The sequence below is a fragment of the Lampetra planeri genome, chromosome 34 (genome assembly GCF_965212315.1).
Source record: "Lampetra planeri chromosome 34, kcLamPlan1.2.h2, whole genome shotgun sequence".
In the NCBI taxonomy this organism is placed as follows: Eukaryota; Metazoa; Chordata; class Hyperoartia; order Petromyzontiformes; family Petromyzontidae; genus Lampetra; species Lampetra planeri.
In genome coordinates, this window is record NC_136140.1 from 9,488,424 (window position 1) to 9,513,992 (window position 25,569).

General features: G+C 49.7%; 1 protein-coding gene across 1 annotated transcript in view; it reads right to left on the reverse strand.

Annotated features, from left to right (window-relative positions):
* The window catches only part of LOC144730119 (lysosomal alpha-glucosidase-like), a 50,535-nt gene that overhangs the window by 20,786 nt on the left and 4,180 nt on the right, over positions 1-25,569 (reverse strand). The window contains exons 4-17 of the mRNA XM_078610689.1: positions 24,410-24,523; positions 21,314-21,441; positions 20,456-20,558; positions 19,663-19,811; positions 19,021-19,189; positions 16,498-16,594; positions 15,325-15,437; positions 11,843-11,968; positions 11,217-11,348; positions 10,104-10,217; positions 8,810-8,926; positions 4,151-4,235; positions 3,278-3,398; positions 2,373-2,541 (exon numbers count right to left, since the gene is read on the reverse strand). Of these exons, the coding sequence (XP_078466815.1) occupies positions 2,373-2,541; positions 3,278-3,398; positions 4,151-4,235; positions 8,810-8,926; positions 10,104-10,217; positions 11,217-11,348; positions 11,843-11,968; positions 15,325-15,437; positions 16,498-16,594; positions 19,021-19,189; positions 19,663-19,811; positions 20,456-20,558; positions 21,314-21,441; positions 24,410-24,523 (1,737 nt within the window). The remainder of the gene's footprint in view (positions 1-2,372; positions 2,542-3,277; positions 3,399-4,150; positions 4,236-8,809; positions 8,927-10,103; positions 10,218-11,216; positions 11,349-11,842; positions 11,969-15,324; positions 15,438-16,497; positions 16,595-19,020; positions 19,190-19,662; positions 19,812-20,455; positions 20,559-21,313; positions 21,442-24,409; positions 24,524-25,569) is intronic.

Sequence of the window (25,569 nt, forward strand, 5' to 3'; positions counted from 1 at the left end):
CCCCTCCCCTTTATCTGTTCGTCCGCATCTTAACCCTTTCCCATTCCGATGACGTACGTAAGTGTACGTCATGTATTTTTTTTCCGATTCCATCCCGATGACATACGTGTACTTCATCGGAACGGAACCAGAAGAAAAAATAAAATAACTATCGGTTCCGTGGCTCCCACAAGGCCATGCGGGAGGGTGTGTGGCGCCAGCTATCACAGAGTGCGGTCGTGTCGCTAAGGTTCTCTGCGGCAAGTACAATGTCTTTAAAAAACTACGGCGCTATGCCTCTATAAATAAAATTAAAGCTGAGCCGCTTGCGTGTTCCGAGATTCAGCGGGGAACGGGAAACCCACCCTGCAACTTGCAGACGTCTCGGAATGGGAAAGGGTTAAGCATCCCCATTCGCCGACCACACAGCGCTCGGTTGCCCGGGGAACTATCTGATGGACCGGCGCAATGAATGTTTGGCCGTGGGTTAATTTGGGAGCAAAGCGATGGAAGTCGAGGAGTTTAATTAGAGGAGAGGCATTTCATTCGTTAGCGTCCTTGTTGTCCTCCTGTGTGTGTGTGTGCGCTTCTAGGTGTACCGTCTGTAAAGGTCACCCTCTCTCCGCTCCCGTATTGCCCAAACCGATAACAGACAATATGTCACCATCACATATCCGCCTCTCCACACAGAAAATTCAAGCATTCTTTACACAGCCCCCACAGCTTTGATTTGGTGCAAGCAAAACTCAGGACCGGTTTGGACGTATGGTGTCTCATCAGCAGAGTAAGGCTGGCTTGAATCAATGCTAGTGACCTGCCAGCAAGATAAGGGCCCTGAGTTTGAGTTTTGTATTGCACAGAGCGCCTCCTTTGCTTTCAACATATGCGGCCGCTTGTCAGCAGAGTTCAGACTTACATTGCAGTTAAATGTTCGACTGTGATCAACGCAGAGGTTACCCCTTAGATTCGTTGGGAAATGTTCACGCTTAGGCTTGCTTTTCGGACTCATCCCGAAATTGGGCGCATGACGCTCGTGCCCCCCCCACCCCCCGTTGCACCACGGCAGCATTGCGTGTGAGGAGCGTGTCCACTTTGACGACTCGGCAGAGCCGTTTGTGCGAGTCTTGACAGGAGAGGGCGGTAGCGCAAAACGTGGACTAATCTCCATCTGTTCAATTCGCGTGGCATAGAGTGTTGCCCCCTATCATACACGTGGGTTTTATCCAGGTGCACCGGCTTCCTCCAAATGTGTAATAATTCTCCGGAGACGGATTCGGAATCAGTCCTCTTTATTTTCACTTGACGGTACACTTGCTCCCACACGCTCCGTTGCTGGCAGACAACGTAGCGTCAGCGGACTCCCACCAGCTCCCACCGCGCACGTGGCACCCGGAGCCCCGTACGCGCGTGGCTCTCGCCCCCGTTCAGTTCCCAGACTCCTCCTCGATCCTTCCTCTCTCTCCCTCTTAATCCCTTCGTCACGTGGTCCTCCCAGCCAATCCTCCATGGACAATCTCGACCGTTCTCGATGGTTCCCTGTCAATCCCGGGACCACGCCTCTTACCCGGATCCCCATTGGCTGGGGTCCCAATTGGCTGGGCCAATCACTCCTGCTGACATGCCGTGATCACGCCGGCCCCACACTCCCTATCTCAACCCTTATTGGCTACAAGCAGGACCGGCAAGCCAATCCCCCACGTGAACCCACGATAGCTGTTATTACACATGTAACCAAATTATATGGCTCAAAACATCTTGATATATTGAGGACCGCAGAGCTTTGGCAATTGTTGGCACCGGCACGCCACCTGGCTGGTGCCTTCCAGCTCGTTTGCGGCTCCTCCTCGCGCCTCCAAGTCGTCTCTCTGTCTCCCAGAACGAGCGAGCACTTCGCTGTTCTGCGGTTACAAACTGATGTGATTGTTGTGAGTGCAAGTCCAAATGATCACCCAATGACTGCACGACAGAACGCCCTCTGTTTGCCCAGGATAGCCTCACTGAGTCGACACATTTGTCAGGTGGGAACTGTCAAACTGGGATGTTTGAACAACTTTTTTGTTTATTTATTTTGTTGTCCTTTCCCCCCGCACCTCCGATTAGCACGGATGGCTACGTACCGGTACTAAAAAAGTTCAACATATGTACATTTGCAATTGACCCCCCGGTGGGCTAATGATAAAAGTTGGCAAGCCTGAGTTTGTGCGTGAGGAAGCCAAGTGGGATCCACCCCCCCCACGAATTCCACGAGCCAGCGGTGGCGGGTTGCAAGTTGAAATTATAAGCTGCGTGGCGGTGTGGTGGTGGAGAGGCTCCGGTTCGGTTGGGGGGGGAGGGGTGGGGGTGGTGTGGGGGGTGGGCGCGCGGGCGGGGGGCAGTGCCGGAGGCTCGCTTACGTAGGGGATGCCGAAGAGGTTGAAGTCGAACATGCCCACGATGGAGATGTGCACGTTGCTCCACTGCGAGTGATTGTCTCCGGTCCAGTGGGCCACGTAGCGGCCCGAGCCGGGGAAGGTGGAGCGCGACACCACGAAGGCGCGCTTGCCCGTCGCTCGCTCCGCCGCCCTGCGAGCCCAACGCAGCCCACGGTCAAACGGGAGATGATCATGCCCGCGGAAGGCGACGCGTCGAGGTTTTGTGACGTTGCCTGCCAACTATAACTGGGACGACGGGCCGGTGGGTCGTCGATGGGTGGCTTCTTCGTCGACGAATAAAAAGAAAACTGCCGTTGTGCCCCGACCATCCTGCCTGCCTGCCTCCCGAAGGCAGGAAACCTCCAAAGAGCTACGCCCAATGCAATGATTACATCAGCAAGCCCCGCCTATCACCTCCCGTCCAGCAACACGTGGAAAAACAGGTGAGACTCATTCCCCCCTCCCCCCAATTTTTGTGTGTGTTATCTGAGTGAGTTGAGTAATGGAACCGGTATAATCAGGAGAGTACTATAATCGATTACGTCAATAATCGGATATCCCACCTGTATTGCAAATCCCACTGAGTTAAGTGGTATGCTGCTAATTTTTGTTCCCACTTGCTATACACCGACTCACAGTGATAATGGGAGGCTTTCAACCAACAGTGGATAGACCGTGACTCATGTTGATAATAGGACCTTCTACCAGCAGTGAATAGAGAATGACTTAAGGATGATATTGGTAAGGATTTCATTAAGCAGTGGATACACAATGGGTAATAATGATGATGGGGGAGGCCTTCATCCAGCAGTGGATAGACCATGGCTCGTGATGATGATGGCGATGAGATGTTGGCTGGGTCACGGCGGTGCGCGCGGTCTACTCACGCATAGGACGGCTCGCTCTGCGACCATCCGAACAGCGAGTGCGTGTCATAGTGAAGGCCCAGGTAGGACACGGAGTCCGGGCACAGGGTCTTGTCGGCCAGGGTGTCTCCCCACACGGTGCCTGCAGCGCGAGACGGAGAAACGCGGGTGGCGGGGCGAGGGTGGCACAAAGCGACAAGATTCGTATCCCCGCGACTCGCTCGCACGCAGTCCGTGGTCTTTCTGACGCGTGGCGTGTTGCCAGAGTTGCCACCTGCTATGGTTGTCTCAGGGTTGTCCTCTATTTGAAGTGGCTGCCCATGGAAAAATGTAAGTCTTTTCGAGACATTCACATCTACTTCTCCCCGCTCTGGCTAACGTGAGATATTCTTCTTCTCATGAAATGTCCTGCTTTTTTTGTTACTTCTGAGGTGGCAACCCTCGAGTGTGTGTGTGTTGTGTGTGTCTCAGTTAGTCAACCCATGGCACCTGGGTCTGTCCCGTGACCTGCCAGCGGGTGTTTGACGCTCCACGTGGCCTAAACGTGCATATGGCCTGACAGAAGCACCATTGTGATGTCGTCACCGCTTTGTGGCGAATGGTGGTTGTTGTTGTTGTGTGTGTCTGAGTTATGCTTGAACCAACAACACGGAAAGTTGGCGGTTCGGACCACAAGTGGTGCATCTGCCAGTCATCCCCATGAACCCACGATACCTGGGTCTGTCCAGTGACCTCCTGCCGGTCACAGCCTTCCACAACATCAATCGATGGTCTCAAAGTGCACCTTGCCAGCCTGGCACAAGCGCCGTAGTGATGTCACCATCACTTAATGGCGGCTCTTTGTTGTTGTGTGTGTGTTGTTGTGTGTGTGTTGTGGTGTGTGTGTGTACATACGTGGTTTGAACGGGGGGTTGTTCCATTTGTTGGCGGCACAGCCGCTCTGCTGACCGGTGCCGAAGTTAGCCGGCTCGTTCATGTCCTGCCGGAGACATCACGGGGACGGCGGGGGGGGGAGAGGCGGAGCAGCAAGAGAACCATCATCGGCCAGCCGTGATTTATCCACGCACACCCTCTCACCTTCAGTTGCTCTGACAAAATGTTGACTCGAACGGAACCCTGAACGCTGCTGTAACCAGTCGTCAGATCTGGGGTCAATTGTAATCACAATTACAGCAGCGTCGTTAGCTGAAGTTACCATTTAAATCAGTTTAACATGGAGGCTTTCGCAACTAAAATCATCCATAACCTGTATTATAGATGATATTGGTCGCGAAAGCCTACGTGTTAAACTGACTAACCTCTATGGGGAGAATACTTTTCTTCAAACCAGAAAACTGGAGAAACTCCGAATTTAAGCGGATTAAGCTGTTGTCTTCACTGGCATTCCTCAAAAGATGCAGAGATTCAAAGGTAATTCCACACGCAGTTAAAGTAACTCATCACATTAAGTCACGTAAAGCTAATCAAATACTACATAAAGCGAGTGAGTTGTTTCTAAGAGAGAAAACAGCACAATAGACGTGAACTAAGTCACACTTCTAAATCACTAATGTCCTTACACGTGAGAATGAGTAACAGTGTCTCTACAGATCACTGGAATATAATCGACATAATTACACAACAATCAGCTGATAATGTATTTAACAAAACTAACACTACTCAATTAACACATTTGCTAGACTAACTAACAAACAACTCTCAACTAAAAATGAACATTTTATAAACAAAACGGTTATCAACATTACTAACGTCGAATTATCCAGCAATATGGTTTCAGTCCTGTCAAAAGGTCTTAACTTTACTGTTGCCCCAAGTACAATCCCTGTCGATGAGATAATCTTTGAAGTGGAATCAGCAGTTAGACATATCCCCCATAATCAAGCTGAGATGACTAGGCATGAGGTTGCCAAAATGATTGAGAACAGCAAATTGCCAAAAACAAATATTAACTTCAGTGAAGCAAAAGCCTTCAGAGAATTGAAAGCAAATAAAGATACAGTATCCAAATTCTTGCTGCTGATAAGGGCCGATCGACTGTTGTGATGCCCTGTGAGGACTATGATAATAAAATCAAAGATTTACTCGATGAAGGTACCGACGTTAAAATTAAACGAGACCCTACCAGCACCTTGGAAGGTAAAACAACGGCAATCATTGCAAAGTTATCAATTCCCAAGGAAGAGCAATACCTGATCAAACCAAGGGCATCAAAACCACCAAGACTTTATGGGCTACAAAAAAATTCACAAACCTGATATCCCATTAAGACCCATAGTTAGTACAATTGGCTCTGCCACGTACAAATTAGCACAATACGTAACGAAACAAATACAGCCCTACATCGGTAGGACCTCTTCGTTCATCAAAAACTCTGAAAATCTCATAAATATAATTAAAGATATTAAGCTTAACCCTGATGATATTCTCGTAAGTTTTGATGTGACTTCTCTGTTCACGAGGGTTCCAGTCAACGAGTCAATTAAATTCCTCGACACTCTGGTAACGAACAAAGGTTTAGCCAAAGATATCTCAAAACTAGCTGAACACCGTCTAAAGAACACCTACTTCTTGTGGCTAGGTGACTTCTATAAGCAAAAGGAAGGGTCAGCAATGGGCTCTCCTTTTTCTCCTGTGATAGAGAATTTGTACATGGAAGATTTTGAATTAAAAGCAATAGCTTCAAGCATACTTAAACCATCTGCTTGGTTTCGATATGTGGATGGCACATTGGTGGTCTGGCCACACTGCAAAGATACACTGAACGAATTTCTAAATCATCTCAACTTGCAAAACCCATATATCCAGTTCACCATGGAAGTAGAAGCTGACAGAACTCTACCATTTCTGGATATTCTGCTCGGTCGAGGTCGAAATAGAAAAATAACACGCAGTGTTTACCGAAAGAAAATGCATACTGACGCCTATCTAAATGCAGAGTCACACCATCACCCCACACATAAATCTGCTCTTATCAAGACGCTCGTTCATCGAGCCAAGAAAGTGTCAGATGGTGAAAGTCTGAGAAGTGAAATTCAATATGTTAAAGAAGCGCTGCAAATGAACGTTTGCAGGAGTAACTGATAAACTAGCCAGATGTTTGGAAAAACCGAAGCTATCAACAGAAGGTGTGTACAAGATTATAATTGCACGTGTGGTAAATGTTATGGTGGGCAAACAGGACGAATGATCAGCACGACACTAAAAGAAAATCAGAGAAATATTTAATTATCCCAGATACAACTGTCAGCAGTAGCAGAACACGCGTGCCAATAAGGACACTCAATTGATTTTGTTGAAGTGCTGTGCAAAACTAGCTACTACTGGCCAAGACTAATTAGAGAATCTATCAAAATTGAAAGAAATCAAAATTGATTTAAACGTTCGGATAGCTACCGCCTTAGTGCTGCGTGGAAGCGAATCATCAAATAATACATTATTTAAATGCATGCCTACAAAGGGCAGCGTACTTCAATAGGGATTACAGTTGGTAGGGCTATTTTAATAAACACAATAGACAGGAAGGACAAGTTCAAAGGGCCTGCATAATGGAACATGCATAATGCACATAATGTACGTTGCCTCAGTAACCCCCCCCCCCCCACATAGTGCAAGAGCACAGAAGCGTGGTCACCACATCTACGCCTCTATATAAGGAACGAAACAGGTGGACTTCTCCACAAATATGATGAAGCTAGTTGTAATTATTGGCGAAACGTCGTACTCAGAATGTAAATGTTGTGGCTTGGCTCTCCAACACACCGATGTGCTGTATTAGTGACGAATTGGCATGTTCTGTTTACGTGACAACCCTTACTATTTGGCTGTGTCGGGTGGTGGCGGGTTTTAACGACACATTGATATACTTAATCGATCTAACCCAAAAACCTCTATTATGGATTACCATTTCATGTTGCCAGGTTTCATTTCTCACTAGAAGTTTTCTGACTTGGAGTATGGGAAAATTGGCGTAAGGCACTACCAGCTCGTGCACACGGTACCCCTATCCACAATAACTAGATATTATTAGCTATTATCTTGTTATAATTCTATTGACAGGTTTATAACCACAATAATAACCAATAAAAATAATGTTTGAACAATTCAGGGAAAAGAGGTCCTGGTCCGTTCCGGCTGAAATTAAGTGCTGACAAGCATCGCAGTGTGACCGCGATTCGTTAAATACCAGTGACGCAGAAGTACGATTGTGCACCTCCGATTGGCGGGGTTGGTTACGTACGGTGCGAATGAAGTTCAACATTCACGCAGCCCATAGACTAACACTACCCATAGAGTTTAACACGCATGCTTTCGCGACCCTGTTGAAGTAAGGTGGCCTGTATACCGTTGGTAGGGCTATTTAAATACACACAATTGACAGGAAGGACAATATCAAAGGGCTCGCACAATGTGCATGCATAATGTACGTTCACCTAGTAATCCCCCTCTTCCCCCCACTTTGCGCGAGTGCGCAGCTGCGTAATCACCACATCTACGCCTCTATATAAGGAACGAAACAGGTGGACTTTTCCACAGATCTGGCTGTCGCCTGATGAAGCTAGTTGTAATTACTGGCGAAACGTCGTACTCGGATTGTAAATGTTGTGGCTTGGCTCTCCAACACACCAGTGTGCTGTGCTAGTGACGAATTGGCACGTTCTGTTTGCGTGACTTACTCGTTGGCTGTGTCGGGTGGTGGCGGGTTTTAACGACATATTTATATATTTACGCGATCTAACAAAAAACCCCCCTCTATTATGGACTACCCATATACTCAACACTGCCCATAGACTCAACACTGCACTCAGCACTGCACCTCCAATTAGCACGGTTGACTACGTACAGTGCGAAAGAAGTTCAACATACATACAGCCCAAATTCTAGATTTGAAGCTTTCGTGACTGCAAGGACTCATCTTCTTAGGTTTTTTCGGTAAAGTCACGTAGGTAAAACATCAAAATGAATGAAAATAAAATAAAATCAAATAAAAAATCACGACGTTTCGGAGGCAACACAAGTCTCCGTCATCAGGTGGGACCGTCACAGCCAGATTAGCTGCATCAAGGGATGCAGCTAATCTGGCTGTGACGGTCCCATTAGCTGCATCAAGGGATGCAGCTAATCTGGCTGTGACGGTCCCACCTGATGACGGAGACTTGTGTTGCCTCCGAAACGTCGTGATTTTTTATTTTATTTTATTTTATTTTCATTCATTTTGATGTTTTACCTACGTGACTTTACCGAAAAAACCTAAGAAGATACATACAGCCCATATAATAGCATTACCCATAGACTCAACACTGTCCATAGACTCAACACTGCACTCAACACTGCCCATAGACTCAACACTGCACCACCAATAATTATCACGGTTGGCTACGTAAATAAGTCCAACATACAAATATTTGCAATTGACCCCCGGTGGGATAACAATAAAATCACCGAATTGGCAAGCCTGAATTTGTGAGTGAGGAAGCCAAGTGGGATCCACCTCCCCATAAACCTCCCCCCCATCCACCCCACCGCCTTCCCACGCGGGAATCCCGGGGAACTCACGATCCACAGTCCGTCGTAGTTGAGCACGTCCATGAACTCCACGCACATCTGGATCCACCAGTCGCGGGTCACCGGGTTGCCGTAGTCCGGGAAGACAGAGCCCCCTGGTGGCCACACCTGGGCAGGGTGGCAGGGCACGGGCGCGATGGGAGGTTTTCAGTTCATTCGTTTGGGGCAGAGGGGGTGGGAGTTGGGGAGAGGGGGGGGTGGTCGGCAAAAAAACAAAATAACGAGACATTTTTTTTGAATTCGGTAAAAAAATTAAAACACTGAAATATTTCGAGAGCCGCATTGCACGCGGACGCAAAACGACGGCACTTCACGAACGACGCCGAGCCACGTATTTCTTTTTTGTCATCGCTATTTTAAGGACGGTGACGCCGCATTAACACATCGTTGGTGGGCTTTCAGGCGCTCGCTGTTCATCGTACATTAATTAGGAGGGGGGGGGGGTCGTTTTTATTTTTCACTACTTTGCAATTATATCGTCTGGAGCCACGCAGCGGCCCTCAAAAGAGCCACCGCATGCGGCTCCGGAGCCGGAGGTTTGCCGACCCCCCCCTGGCTTGGGGTGAGGGATAAATGCACAGAGAGGAGTAGGGGGTCATGGATGATGGATGACGCGGGGTCAGGTCGGGGTTATGGAATATAGATTGCGGGTAGGCTTAGAGGTAAGCGATAAGGGTTAGAGGGGCTGGGGATACGGATGTTAACTACCTCGCCTGGTACACAGGAGGTCGTGGGTTCGATCCAAACCTTGATGTCTGCTGCATATTTGGAGTTTGCGTGTTTCCCGCGTGTTCACATGGACTTTTATTTTTTATCCTGGTCCTCCGGTTTTCCCCTCCACATTTAGACTCAACACGCCTTGACAATATTTGGCTGCTATACATTTCCACGCGATAGGCCACGTCGTTGAGCTATCATTTGTGTCCAGGTCGCTTCTGAAAAAGAGCTACATAGCTCAGTGGGCCTTACCTGCTATAATTAAAATAGTTTAGAGTTTAGTTTATATGGATAGCGGTAGGGGTAGAGTATTAGGAGTAGAATTATCGACAGTCAGGGGTAAAGGTAGGGGAATGATACAGGAAGAGGGAATGGAGTAGAAGATGAGGTCAGCATTAGGTGTAGGGCTTGGAGTTCAGCATTCGGATGCTGCTATTGACGACGAAGACAATTGTGACGATGTACATGCTGATGCCGTTGTTGTTGCTGATGACGATGATGGTGACCGCGTATGTACCTATGTATGATGATGGCGACGACGGACGATTTGGCAATGGCGATGCCTCACCTTGCCGACGGCGGGCGTCACCCCGTCGCTGTTGTTGACCCACACGCCCAGCTGATTGCCCAGGTCGTAGGGCCGGTAGGAGCCGGGGGGGTCGTCCTTGGTGAGACACGGGTCCTGAGGTCGGGAGACGGGACAGAGGGGAGAGGGGGGGGTGAGGGGACACGGATGCTTGCGGCATCATGACCTGGCTAAAGGTGCAGTAGGTGCAGGAGATTGGCTAACTAACGGTGGCCATGGCTGCTAACATGAACGACTGTGAGGCGAACTGGTTCGTGAGGTCGAAGCGACCAAGGGTGACAGGTCACAACGGGGCAACGATGTGGCTAACAGTGCAGCAATGTGGCTAAGCTTAAGATGAAGTGGTTCACGGTACGGCAACGCCGTGAAACGTAGCACGTGTGGGTGGGCGCTCGCTCACGGCTGGTAAGAAATGGCTGTGAGGATTGCTCGGCTCGCTCACCGGTGAGGAAGCCGAATCGACAGTCATCGGCGCGTCGTTAAACGCTCGACATTGCGACGACCCCAGCGTGTCTGGCCGTGTCGGCCGGCGGAGGGTCTCGCGATATAGATTCGGCCAGATCATGATTACGCGGCCGAACCCACAAACTCTTGTTACGTGTCAACGTGGTGGCAGGAGGTGGTGATTCTGATTGTCTGCCGGCCTGGGGGCCGGCCATAAATGACGTCACGCGATTTTGTACGATATTTGACTCCCCCACCCTCGTCACACGGCGTCACAAAAAGTCAGACCCCCCCTCAAATATGAGGTTACAAAGCTCTGCCCCCCCCCAAATAAAATAAAACATGCTTAAAATCGCTTTAAACTATTGTCATTGTAGTGTGTATTTAATGTGCCGCTGCACTATGATGTTGTAGGAGAAAACATTTATTAAAAAAGTCTATTTAATTAAGTAGAACGTGTTGTCTATATTTTTTTAAAGTTGTGCATTTTGATGTGACGTCACATTTCTCAACCCCCCCCCTGTCACACATCGTCACAAATTTCTGACCCCCCCCTAGGTGCGTGACGTCATTTATGGACGGCCCCATAGAAGGACCTTGCCCCCACCCTCCTTGACCCCGCCCTCCCACCCCGTGACCCCCCCCCCGCACCAGGATGATGACGTATCGCATGCCGTCTTTCTGCAGATCTTTGACGTATTGGCCGAGGCCTGCGTAGCGCACGTTGTCGATGGTGAAGTCTCGCTGCTCCTGCATGTAGTCAATGTCGCCGAACTGCACGTCCTGCGAGCAGCACGCGACACACAGACAAAGGTTAAGCCTCTGTTGCAGCCTCAACTCGCTGTTGGGGCAAGTGCTGCACGCAAGGATACCTCGTCGACGCCCAATGGGGAGTTTCGCGGCTTTCGTGCGATCCACAAATCCTCGCTGCTGCCTCCACGGCAAAGACTCACGGGCAGCCACGAGTGGTGCAGCCGCCACCATCACCGCCACCTCCACCACTACCACCACCGACACCACCACCTCTACCACCACCGCCGCCACCTCCACCACCACCGCCTCCACCGCAATCACCACCATCACCACCGCCTCCACCACCATCACCGCCACCACCACCACCTCCACCACCATCGCCGCCACGACCACCACCGCCGCCACCTCCACCACCACCTCCACCACCGCCGCCTACACCACCACCACCTCCACCACCACCACCGCCGCCACCTCCACCACCACCATCACCACCACCTCCACCACCGCCTCCGCGTGCCACTTACGTGCGGGATGTCGCTGGCGCGCATGCGGTCCACGGTGGCGCGCACCGTGTCCAGGCTGTTGTAGCCGTAGCGCGACAGCTGGAAGCCCAGCGACCAGTACGGGGGCAAGAAGGGCCTCCCCACCGCCTGCAAACCCAGGTTGCAAGTCACCAGCTCGATTTGAATTTCGCACGTGGGACTTTCGCGACCAATATGATTAATAATTAGCACGGTTGGCAAACGTACGGTGCGAAAGAAGTTCAACACGCAGTACAGTAGTAATATCGTGTGATGCTGTATACGTGGAGTTTGCGTCTCTCCGTGGCTAGATGTTAACTACTTCGCCTGGTATACAGGAGGTCGTGGGTACGACCCCTACCCTGACGATGACTGCTGCTGTGTACGTGGAGTCCGCGTCTCTCTCTCTCTCTCCGTGGCTAGAAGATGTAACTACCTCGCCTGGTATGCAGGAGGTCGTGGGTTCGACCCCGACCCTGACGATGCCTGCTGCTGTATACGTGGAGTTCGCGTCTCTCTCTCCGTGGCTAGGAAATGTTAACTACCTCGCCTGGTATACAGGAGGTCGTGGGTTCGACCCCTACCCTGACGACGCCTGCTGTATATTTGAGATTTGCGTGTCTCTCTCCCCGGCTTCCCCGAGTTTTTCCCTCCACATTTAGCATCGACGTCATGCGCTTAGAGTATTTGGCTGCGAAAAATTTCCACACGATAAGCCACTTCGCTGAGGTATAGTTTTTGATAACCAGTTCGCGTCTGAAAAAAAAAAGAGCTAGACAGCTCAGTGGGCCCTTACCTGGTAAAATAAGAATATGAAAAAATAAGAATAGGTCTTACCCTTGCTGGCAATAAAACAGGAGGTGTTAAGATGTTCAAACAGAACGCTTTTGTCAAGGAATCAAGTTTGCATTGACCACGTGCAGTACTTGTGGTGAACACGCAAACAAACATGCTCCGATGAAGTCACGTATGTAGAAATAAAATAAAATTTAAATAAATCACAAATAAAATTAAATTCAAATAAATCACGAAGTTTTGAACGCAACACAAGCGCTCATCATCAGGTGAAAATGGGGCAAAACACATAGCGAGGGAACACACAGAGGGACATCACACACAGAGCACACAGAGAATGGCAAACTGCACGGAGGCAAATCTATTTTATTTTATTTCTACATACGTGACTTTACCGAAAGAACCAATGAGTATAGTAATTCCTGCAGTCACGAAAGCTTCCAATCTAGATTAATGTTCCGACAACATACGCAATCTTCTTGGTTCTTTCGGTAAAGTCACGTAGAAGGGAAGTAATAAAATAATAAGAAGGCTCAGCTAATCGAGTCTCTCACCTTTCTGAAGAGATGCCGCGACTCTAAGGTAATACCAAACGCATTTACACTAACATCTGCTGCTGTAACTTCTTCTCTACGTGGTTGTTTGGTAAATGCAGCTACATATCATTAACATTCCTTTCCTTTATTAACGCTGTTCCTTGCGCCCCCCCCGTGGTGCTGTTGATCCTGCATAATGCATGGGCATAATGGGACTTTGAAACCCCTCCGCCCACCTCCTACTCATTGCCCATTGGTATGCTAAATTCCTCTTCATATGCACATTCTTTTGTTAAGGCGCTCCTCCTCGCTACACCTATATAAGCTCCTAGCTTGATAATGTTCTTATTCTTCGCCTGAGGACGGCTGCTTGCGTTGTGGCCGAAACGTCGTGAGAATTGTTTTATTGTGTTTTATTTTTATTATTTTATTACTTCCCTTCTACGTGACTTTACCGAAAGAACCAAGAAGATGAATCCCTGCAGTCACGAAAGCTTTAAATCGAAATTTAACCGCCTCTACGGGGAGGGTTTCCACATAACTTTGAGATCCTTCAACAAGCTCCGGGATAAGAAGGCTCAGCTAATCGAGTCTCTCACCTTTCTGAAGAGATGCCGCGACTCTAAGGTAATACCAAACGCATTTACACTAACATCTGCTGCTGTAACTTCTTCTCTACGTGGTTGTTTGGTAAATGCAGCTACATATCATTAACATTCCTTTCCTTTATTAACGCTGTTCCTTGCGCCCCCCCCGTGGTGCTGTTGATCCTGCATAATGCATGGGCATAATGGGACTTTGAAACCCCTCCGCCCACCTCCTACTCATTGCCCATTGGTATGCTAAATTCCTCTTCATATGCACATTCTTTTGTTAAGGCGCTCCTCCTCGCTACACCTATATAAGCTCCTAGCTTGATAATGTTCTCATTCTTCGCCTGAGGACTGCTGCTTGCGTTGTGGCCGAAACGTCGTGAGAATTGTTTTATTGTGTTTTATTTTTATTATTTTATTACTTCCCTTCTACGTGACTTTACCGAAAGAACCAAGAAGATGAATCCCTGCAGTCACGAAAGCTTTAAATCGAAATTTAACCGCCTCTACGGGGAGGGTTTCCACATAACTTTGAGATCCTTCAACAAGCTCCGGGATAAGAAGGCTCAGCTAATCGAGTCTCTCACCTTTCTGAAGAGATGCCGCGACTCTAAGGTAATACCAAACGCATTTACACTAACATCTGCTGCTGTAACTTCTTCTCTACGTGGTTGTTTGGTAAATGCAGCTACATATCATTAACATTCCTTTCCTTTATTAACGCTGTTCCTTGCGCCCCCCCCCCCGTGGTGCTGTTGATCCTGCATAATGCATGGGCATAATGGGACTTTGAAACCCCTCCGCCCACCTCCTACTCATTGCCCATTGGTATGCTAAATTCCTCTTCATATGCACATTCTTTTGTTAAGGCGCTCCTCCTCGCTACACCTATATAAGCTCCTAGCTTGATAATGTTCTCATTCTTCGCCTGAGGACGGCTGCTTGCGTTGTGGCCGAAACGTCGTGAGAATTGTTTTATTGTGTTTTATTTTTATTATTTTATTACTTCCCTTCTACGTGACTTTACCGAAAGAACCAAGAAGATGAATCCCTGCAGTCACGAAAGCTTTAAATCGAAACATACGCAATTGTCCTTTGAAACGACAGTAGGAATAGTACTGGTAGGAACCTCCTGGTTACACCAGCCCACAAGGGACTATTGTGTCCGTCTGTCCGTCGTGCAGGGAGGGGCTGGGTGGGGAGGGTGGGGAGGGACTGGGTGGGGAGGGGAGGGTGTGGAGGGGCTGGGTGGGGAGGGGCCGGGTGGAGAGGGTGGGGAGGGGCTGGGTAGGAAGGGTGGGGCTGGGTGGGGGGGTGGGAGGGGTGGGGCTGGGTGGGGAGGGGCTGGTCACCCCGTGGTGCCCTTATAAAACTCAACGTTTAACCTACTCACGCCGGCTTGTGCCCGCCCTCACAGTCGGGCATATTTGCGGAATACACCACGCTGCCGTTGACCCTGGCCATTGACCGAGCAACCCAACGTTCCTACCAGCTCCCTCCGCAGGAATGTGTTTTAGTTGAATTAAACGTACAGACAAATTAAAACTCGTTGAGTGTGTACCTCTGTGTACTGCTGCACCACCCCCTCGGGCGTAGGTCCCAGGAAGACGTAGAAGTCGAGCACGCCCCCGATGGTGCGGTACGTGATGCCGGGCAGCGGCGACAGTGCAACCTCTGTCACATACAGAGGGCGCGAAGCAGGAGTGTCGGTGGGGCAGTCGGTGCGGGTGTGTGACGGGTGTGTGGGTGGTGTGTTGGTTGGTGCGGATGTGTGGGGTGTGTGGGGGTGTGTGGGTGGTGAGGGTGTGTGGGTGGTGGGGTGTGCGGGCATGCGAGTGTGTGGGTAGTTGGGTGTGCAGGTGTGTGTGAGTGTGTGGTTGGATATGTGCGAGTGTGTAGGTGGTTAGGTGTGTAGGTGTATTGTGTGGGTGGTTGGGTGTGCAGGTGTGTGTGAGTGTGTGTGGCTGGATGTGCAGGGGTGTGTGAGTGTGTGTGGGTGGCTGGGTGAGCAGGTGTGTGTGAATGTGTGTGGGTGTGTGTGGCTGGGTGTGCAGGTGTGTGTGAGTGTGTGGGTGTGTGTGGCTGGGTGTGCAGGTGTGTGTGAGTATGAGTGGCTGTGTGTGCAGGTGAGTGTGTGTGTGTGGCTGGGTGTGCAGGTGAGTGTGTGTGTGTGTGGCTGGGTGTGCAGGTGAGTGTGTGTATGTGTGGCTGGGTGTGCAGGTGTGTGTGAGTGTGTGTGGCTGGGTGTGCAGGTGAGTGTGAGTGGCTGAGTGTGCAGGTGTGTGTGAGTGTGGGTGGCTGAGTGTGGGTGGCTGGGTGGTGTGCAGGTGGGTGTGAGTGTGTGTGCCTGGGTGTGCAGGTGTGTGTGAGTGGTTGGTGTGCAGGTGAGTGTGAGTGGCTGTGTTTGCAGGTGTGTGTGAGTGTGTGTGGCTGAGTGCAGGTGAGTGTGATTGTGTGTGACTGAGTGTGCAGGTGTGTGTGAGTGTGCAGGTGTGTGCGAGTGTGGGTGGCTGTGTGTGAGTGTGTGTGAGTGTGCAGGTGTGTGCGAGTGTGTGTGTGGCTGGGTGTGCAGGTGTGTGTGAGTGTGTGTGGCTGAGTGTACAGGTGTGTGTGAGTGTGCAGGTGTGTGCGAGTGTGTAGGTGGTTAGGTGTGCAGGTGTATTGTGTGGGTGTCTGGGTGTGTGAGTGTGTGTGAGTGTGGGTGTCTGGGTGGTGCTGAATCTGCGGTGCGCACCCTGCGCGTTCGCGTTGAGCAGCAGCACGCCGTGCGCCTTGGCGTCGTCCTCCAGGCACATGTAGAAGTTGTGGACGCCGTAAAGGTTCCCGTTGGCCTGCGCGCCACAGGCGGAGTGAGCGAGCGTTGGGGGGGGGGGCACGCGGCAGTAACCGGAGCCCCTTTTTGCTCGCGATTGCGGCCCGTTTCACCGCCACTCAAACGTTATTTTGACAATAAAAAAAACAAAAATGTGCCTGCAAATTGCACAACTGGGATTACAGTAATCCCTCGCCACTTCGCGGTTCAAGTTTCGCGGCCTCAGTGAATCGCGGATTTTTCGAACTGATTTAAAGGCCTCATTATACCTGTGCAGTAACACCATCATCATCATCATTCATCATCACATTCATCGAACTGCACAGGTCTGTCATCGTCGTCATTGTCATCGTCATTGTCATCGTCGTCGTCGTCATTACTGGAGTCAAGTCTCAAGATACTACTGTCATTGGTGAGTGTAGAACACCATAATACGTATCGTATGAGAGAGAGAGAGAGTGAATGTATAATATTAAGGTTTTATAATTAAATAGATTTAAGTAAAATATATATATATATAAAGTATAAATATACATATTTTAAACATTCTGGTACCCACACACACATATACGGAAATTCCTAGAGGGCCAATCCTACTTCGCGGATTTTCACCTATCGCGAGGGGTTCCGGACCCCATTAACCGCGATAAACGAGGGATCACTGTATACCATAAATATAGCAATCATAGCCCCCCACGCCACCACCCCCCCCCCCCTTGCCCCACTACTGCAACCATTCATAAGGAAATAACTCAACACATTTGTCAATAACACTGCGTGCGGACCTTAAAAAAACAAAGATATATATAGCAGGCGACATTTCGGGCAATGGCCCTTCAAAAGCACATGGACAGGCCAGAGAGGTAAAATACCTACGATAATCACCCAGGAATGTCCTTAACGCTCGTGACGTCACTCCACATCGACCACCCCCCCTCACTAATAATCATGAGCAAGTGTCGTCACTTCACATCGAACAGCCCCCCTCATTAATAATGATGAGCGGGTGACGTCACTCCACATGAAGCACCCCCCTTATTAATAATCATGAACAGGTGACGTCCTCCAAATGGACACCCCCCCTGCCATTAATAATAATTAGCAGGTGACGTCACTCCACATGGGGGGGCGAGGCTCCTCCGCGTCAACTTACAACCCTCACTACAAAGGCAGAACCCTCACGTCACACGATCTCTGTAACGCTGTTGAGACATCGAAGTAAAAAGGACGTCACGATGAACAAGGGATTATAACCTTAAAATGAAATAGGTCTGTGTCACCGCGCCCTAACAAATTGCACACGAATTGATGCAATGAATATCACGTCGCGGTCTGATTTTCGCTTGCAAGTTTCAGATTTACTGCAATACACCCGTCCTTGGACGGGCAAAAGGCGAGTTATAACAATACATAGCTTGTACGTAGACACTTGATCATAGGCCCCAGCGTGGCGAGTTCATTGTGACATTGTGGTGATATCATTGTGGTGGGGTGAGTGTTAAGGGTATAGTTGGTTTAGGGTAGTTGGTGATACGAGGGTTTACCCATATTCCTGTACAGGGACATTGCGTTTTCAGGTCCATACGGCGTACAGCCGTTTCAATACGGGCAACAACACTTGTTTGTTTCCATTTGCGTTTTTCCCTTGTGGGACTGTGTAGGATGAACGTTGAGATTTATTAGGGGCACGGGGTGACCAATAATGTCTGCATTGGTCTGTAATAAGGTAGGGCACTGATAAGGGGTTGACAGGTATGCGACTACTCTGGTGTTGATGTAGAATGCGCGTTGATGCGGCTGCTTTATTGCGATAGGAGGAAGTTTTCATGTGGTCGGGCAAGCACCGGCGTGGTAGTAGGGTGGTGGTTGGTGGATCCTGTTTATCGGTCGTATTGTTGTGGCTTGGCTATCTTGGTGGGGCGAGAGCTGGTGCGCCGGTGTGACGAGTGTGGGTGTGTCGGGTTTATGTTCAAGGCGGTGCATCGCCCAGTCATCTCAGTCGGTCAACCCACGGCACCTGCGTCTGTCCCGTGACCTCGCGCCTGCTAGCGTTTGACACTTCACGTGGCCCTGAAGTGCACCTAGCCTGGCACAAGAGCCGCGGTGGCGTCACCACCACTCGGTGGCGAACGGCGGTTGTTGCTGTATTTAAGGTGCGCGCGTGCGTGTGGAGTCGATGTACCGACTGGGATTATGCACGCAGCAGCCAACGTCGCTCTCTTCCTGGCGGACTTAATGCCCGCTTGCAGGCCATGTGCCGAGTCACTTCGTGACGCACGGGGACAGCTGCCACTGGGGGTGCCCTTTAAAATGTGTTGGAGCCGAGACGCGACAATGTCAAGCGCTCTCGAGATGTCCCGGCGTGTAGGTGGGCGCTTTATATACACGCATTTATAAACAATTCTCATGATCGTGGTGCGGTGAGGGCAGGGTGCGGTGGATCACCGTGGGTGGTTGGTCGCGGGAGTACATTCCGTACGTCTTGAAGTTGAGCGACTGGCGGTAGCGCGAGCGCTCGTGCTCCCCTAAGCCGTAGATGCGCGAGGATGGGAGGCGCGTGGCGATCTGCAGGAACTGGTCGGCGAACGTGAGTCCCGCCAGGGACGTGTCAAACCTGGGAGCGGCGAGGGGGTTAGGGTTAGGGTCCGGTTAGGGACGTGTCTAACCTGGGAGCAATGAGAGGCAGAAGTTAGGGTTAGAGTCCGGTTAGGGACAAGTCCATCCTGGGGGTGTCGATGTTAATTACATCAGTGAGCTGTGGTAGCGACAGCAAAAAAGGTGATTATGGTTCTGACGATGACAATAGAATTAATATATGACGATGACGACCATGACATACATGGTGATGCTGATGCTGCTACGACGACGATTATTATTATTATTCCCGCTCAATTACAATGACGTAGTGGTGACAATCCAGGCATTGTGACGTTGCCATGACCATCTCGTGACGACGACGATTACGACGTCGCCACACTGCTGCGATTCACACCGACACGAATTTCGCAGCGACGATGCTGCTGCCGCGTGGGGCGCGCCGACGCTGGATGTCATCGTTGCTGGGCCAGGGTGCCTCGGACTACTCACAGCACGGCACCCGTGTCCTTGCGCACGACCTTGATGCTGAAGCCGTTGTCGTTGCTCCACTGGAAGTCGTACGCCTTGACCGCGGGTGCCGAGTCGGGCCGGGGGATCTCCAGTGGCACCTCGAAGCGGTTTGAGTTGGGGTCGTAGAACTGAGGGAGAGGAAGCCATGCGGGGGTGGGGGGGCAGCCGCACTTTGGAAGTTGGCAGCGGTCAAAAACGTAACTATTGTACCCGCCCCCCCTGTCCCTGGCTGCAAGATCAAATCTTGTAACACCGACTCAAACCCTTCACTTTAAACCCTAACGCCTAATTCTAACCCGGACTCTAACCCCGGTTATAATCCTAGCCCCGACGTTCACAATAATCATAGCTCTAGCTCTAAATTCAGTTTTCTAATCACAACCCTGACCCGAACTCTAAACCTGCCCCAAACCCTCATTTGCTTCGCAGTGGACGTTAAAGATCCCCGTAGGTCGTTCCCGAGATCGGCCCATCGTGTGCCAGTGTCAAGGATCCACATTTCCCGAATTCGAAAATTGCACCGCGAGTTACTCAATCAGGATGAAACACAGAGCAGCAATCGTCGCCCCCTGCTGGCAGACGAATGCCAAAGGTCGCTCCTGCCAACGCGACTCATCCTGGTTACCTCGAGGCCCCACGTGCCACTGCCTAAACAAAATGAACCAGTCCTAACGTTGAACCCACTTCGACTCTGACGCTCATCCCCCCTTCTCTCATCCTAACCCTAACCGTTATCCCGGCCTCTAAGCCTCTCCCCTCTCTCCTGGGCGACCTTGAATCGGAGTCGGTCCTGCGTGTGGAACTCCACGTCGAGCGTCACCCGCTCCAGGTCTCCGCCGAACATTGTCGTTGTGTGGATGCGCTGCAGCTCGAACCTGGATCGACAGTGGCAGGGTCAGGAGGAGGGTTTGGTGATGAACGTTTCTGCCGACTTTACGCAACGACAGAAGCGGCAGGAGTTAATAACGATAACGAAAATGGAGTTAATAACAACAACAGCTGTTTCCTACTGCTGGTGAAGTAAAAATTCCCAGTAAACGCTGAACGTCGAGGCAACGTTGGCTCGACGTTTCGTGTTGACTCGCTTGATTGGTATCGTTGATATTTTATGATTACCCCTGTTCACACAGGCACATCCTCAGTCGCGTGACTGTTTCCAGGAGGGTTCTGCCAAATTTGTATCGTATCTGTTCCAATTGAATAATTTGCTTGATATAGGTGTACACGTGTACAGGGGTGTATGCTCGTATATATGTGTACAGGTGTGCATGCAGGTATATATGTGTACATGTGTACACGTGTGCTTGCAGGATATATAGGTGTACACGTGTGCATGCAGGCATATTGGTGTACACGTGTCCGTGCAGGTGTACACGTGTGCGTGCTGGTATATAGGGGCGCAAGTGTAATTGCAGGTATGTAGGTGCACATGCATGTATACAAGTGTACAGGTGTACGTGTAGGTGTACAGGTGTACGTGTAGGTGTACAGGTGTGCGTTCAGGTATATAGGGACGCATGTAGGTATACAGATGCACATGCAGGTGTATCGGTGCACAGGTGTACATGTAGGTGTACAACAGATGTACATGCAGGTGTATCGGTGCACAGGTGTGAGCACGCGGACTCACTTGAGGCCGCGGGCCGTGTTGGCGGGCTGCCCAACCAGGCTGTAACCGTAGGAGCTGTCGGACGGAAGATGGCAGAATGGAGCGCCGGGCACATTGGCTGGGGCGTAAATACAGCCACGCTGCTGGCACTGCACACACGCGCACGTGTAACATGTATCGTGTCACGTGCATAGCGTCACACACGTGCACACCGCACGTGTAACATGTATCATATGATGTGCACGCATGTGCATATCGCCACACGTGCATTAACGTGTGGCGATATGCATATGTTATTCGAGATACTGACATAAATGTTACATGAATACATGTAGTAGTTTTATATTTGAAGCTTTCGTGACTGCAAGGATTCATACTCTTAGGTTTTTCGGTAAAGTCACGCAGGAAATAAATAAATAATAAATAAATAATACCCTTGAAAAAATAATAGAAATAAAATAATAAATCACGACGTTTCGGAGGCAACACAAATATCCGTCATCAGGTGGGACCGTCATAGCTAGATTTACTGTCTCAAGTGAGACAGTCTCAAGTGAGACAGTAAATTTAGCTGTGACGGTCCCACCTGATGACAAAGACTTGTGTTGCCTCCGAAACGTCGTGATTTATTATTTTATTTCTATTATTTTTTCAATTATATTATTTATAATTTTTTACCTACGTGACTTTACCGAAAAAGCTAAGAGTATACATGTAGTAGACTTATACGTTTAAATTTCGATTTAAAGCTGTCGTGACTGCAGGGATTCATCTTCTTGGTTCTTTCGGTAAAGTCACGTAGAAGGGAAAATAAAATATTTTATTATGTTTTATTTTTATTATTTTATTATTTCCCTTCTACGTGACTTTACCGAAAGAACCAAGAAGATTACACGTTTAAGTTTATTGAACATTTTTTTAATGGTACTGATTAGATATTCTCGAATACCTACGATAATCACCCGGGAATGTCCTTAAAGCTCGTGACGTCACTCCACGTCGACCAGCCCCCCTCGTTAATATTCATGAGCAGGTGACGTTCTCCAAATCCCCCTCATTAATATTCATGAACGTCCTCCAAATGGACACCCCCCCACTCCTCATTAATAATAATTAGCGGGTGACGTCACTCCACATGGGGGGGGGGGGCGAGGCGCCTCCCCCCTCCCCTCCTCGGCGTCAACTTACAACCCTCACTACAAAGGCAGAACCCTCACGTCACGTGATCTCCGTAACGCTGTTGAGACATGAAAGTAAAGAGGACGTCATGATGAACAAGGGATTATAACCTTAACATGAAATAAGTCTGTGTCACCACGCCCTTACAAATTGCACACGAATTGATGCAATGAATATATCACGTCGCGGGCTGCTTTTCGCTTGCAAGTTTCAGATTTACTGCAAAAACAGCCGTCCTTGGACGGGCAAAATGCGAGTTACTAATAAACGTCTACGTGTCGTCAATCATTCACCACGGTCGATCTAATTCGGCGTTCTAGGCTTGGGAATTTTTTTCCCAACACAGCTGAAGGGAAGGACGTTCCTTCAGCAGCCGCGCCAACAACAATACGATGTTTAAGTTCTTCAAGGTACCCCTTGGTTTGCTAGTGGAAGACTTTACTTGAGAAGGAAAAAAACGTGGAGATATTTTTTTTTACGTGGTTAAGTCGGGTGAAGGGGCGGACCTGACATTAGGGGCCGTCCATAAATGACGTCACGCGATTTTGGACGATTTTTGACCCCCCCCCCCCTTCGTCACACGACGTCGCAAAAAGTCAGACCACCCCGCAAATATGACGTCACAAAGCTCTGCTCCCCCCCCAAATAAAACATGCTTCAAATCGCTTTAAACTATTGTCATTCTAGTGCGTATTTAATGTGGCGCTGCACTCTGATGTTGTAGGAGAAAACTAAGTAGAACGTGTTGTCTATATTTATTTAAAGTTGCGCATTTTGATGTGACGTCACATTTCTCAACCCCCCCCCCTCGTCACACATCGTCACAAATGTCTGACCTTCCCCCCCCTAGGTGCGTGACGTCATTTATGGACGGCTCCTTATATGAGAAAGTGGAGTTCCTCCTGAGACGGAAAGAACCACACTTCAATATCCACAGCAAACTAAAAGTTAATACGTCTAACGCATATATTCATATGAAATGTATGTCAGTATCTCGAATAACAATGTAACGATTACATTTTCTTGTTGGCGTATATTCATTTTCGGACACCCTGTATATCATCTCGCGTGCACGCATGCCCACATCAACACGCGTGTACACACGAATAAACACGTGTAACATGTATAATCTCGCGTGCACGCATGCACATATCAGCACACGTGTGCGTACGTGTGCACGACCTTATCTGACCTTGTGCACGTGTGCACGAATGTACACTACCACCAACAACGCATATATACAAAACAAAGTACAGTACAAGCAATGAAGCGAATAGAAATTGGAGCAATAATAACATGAATCGATGTTAAATAATTACATTCCCTGTCGCGCGCGTTGGCTCCGGCAGATTATTTTGAGACTGATTACAGAACGGTCACAATTAACTGCACACGTAAACACCCAAAGACAAAGATCCCCCGTATATCCATAGCAGACTGTCGGGGCTGGGAGCGAGCACCTATGGAAAGGCCCGGCGCATGTCACGCGAGTGGGAAGGTGGCGAGAACAACGCCCGGCCGCCTTTGTCTCCCCAGTGCTGAGGTTTACCCACCGCACTAGGTACTCATTGTTGTTGGCCGTGAGCGGGAATGGACACGGCTTGGTGCTGTAGCGCAGTGGTCTAACCACTACGCCACCGCTCCCCGCATATGTACAATATCAACTCAAAAGTTGTCCCGTTTCTATCTCTTCTCCGCACCACGCAATCATTTTAAGGCTGAGTCGACCTAGTGGATGCCCAGGACCGGTTGAAATATCTGCCACTGTTCTTGCTCGTGAGCAGGAATCGAACACGGTTTGGTAGCGCAGTGCTCTAACCACTGCGCCACCGCTCCCCACGGATATGCAAAAGCTGTCCTCTTTCTACCCCCCACTCTTCACCCCACCCCCCCCCCCCGGCGCAGTTGCACCGCCTGTACGCTGCGTGTTCGCGGCACCTTGGCGGGGTCGCTGCCCCCCTCGGGCATGCAGTCCACACGCGCCGCCGCCTCTTCTGCCCCTGGGAATTCCGTCTGGTTGAAGAAGCACCAGGGAATGTCGTAGCCAGACATCTGTACCACGGGACACAAGGACAAAAGATGGCCCGCATAGCCTTCACACACAGTTGGGACAAGTGCTGTTACCGAGGGGGTGGGTGGCCAGCACCACGCCCAAGCCGTATTTGTCTCTTAGGGTCGGGCCTGCCTTGCTTTGCCCGAATAATTCCTTTAAAAACCTGTTCAGAACATTATATTAATATTGCGTAGAATGTGGGGACCTGATTCTCTAGTGGTAGTGCCTTCCGCCGATGTAACGTTCGAAAGAAGTTGAACATGGATACATAATCCCTACTCCAATCCAGCCGAGCAGCGTCCCGGAAAATATCTAGAAATATTAATCCTGGCTTCATACCTAAAGCAGTGAGATGTGCCCAATGATTCAGTGCTCAGTGATTCACTCCAGCCACTCACTCACAGGTGATCAGTCGTCTCCTTATTACTATTCTATCGCTACTACTACTACCATGGTTCCTAGTAATTCACTCATTGATTCCTCCACCCATGCTGTGGTCGTGGTTCACCCCGGACCGTTTCATCTCATCCCCAACTGAATTCAACCAACCCACTGCAGCTCACAGCAAGACACACTGTCACACTCACCCACTCGTTTGCCATCACTGCAGATCACAACAAGACACAGTTTCACACTCACCCACTCGTTTGCCATCACTGCAGATCACAACAAGACACACTGTCACACTCACCCACTCGTTTGCTATCACTGCAGCTCACAACAAGACCCACTCTCACACTCACCCACTCGTTTGCCATCACTGCAGATCACAGCAAGACCCACTGTCACAGTCACCCACTCCTTTGCCATCACTGCAGCTCACAACCACACCTACTCTCACACTCTCACCCACTCATTTGCCATCACTGCAGCTCACAACCACACCTACTCTCACACTCTCACCCACTCATTTGCCATCACTGCAGCTCACAACCACACCTACTCTCACACTCTCACCCACTCATTTGCCATCACTGCAACTCACAACCACACATACTCTCACACTCTCACCCACACCACAGGTCACCGCGCTTCTCCTTCTGCT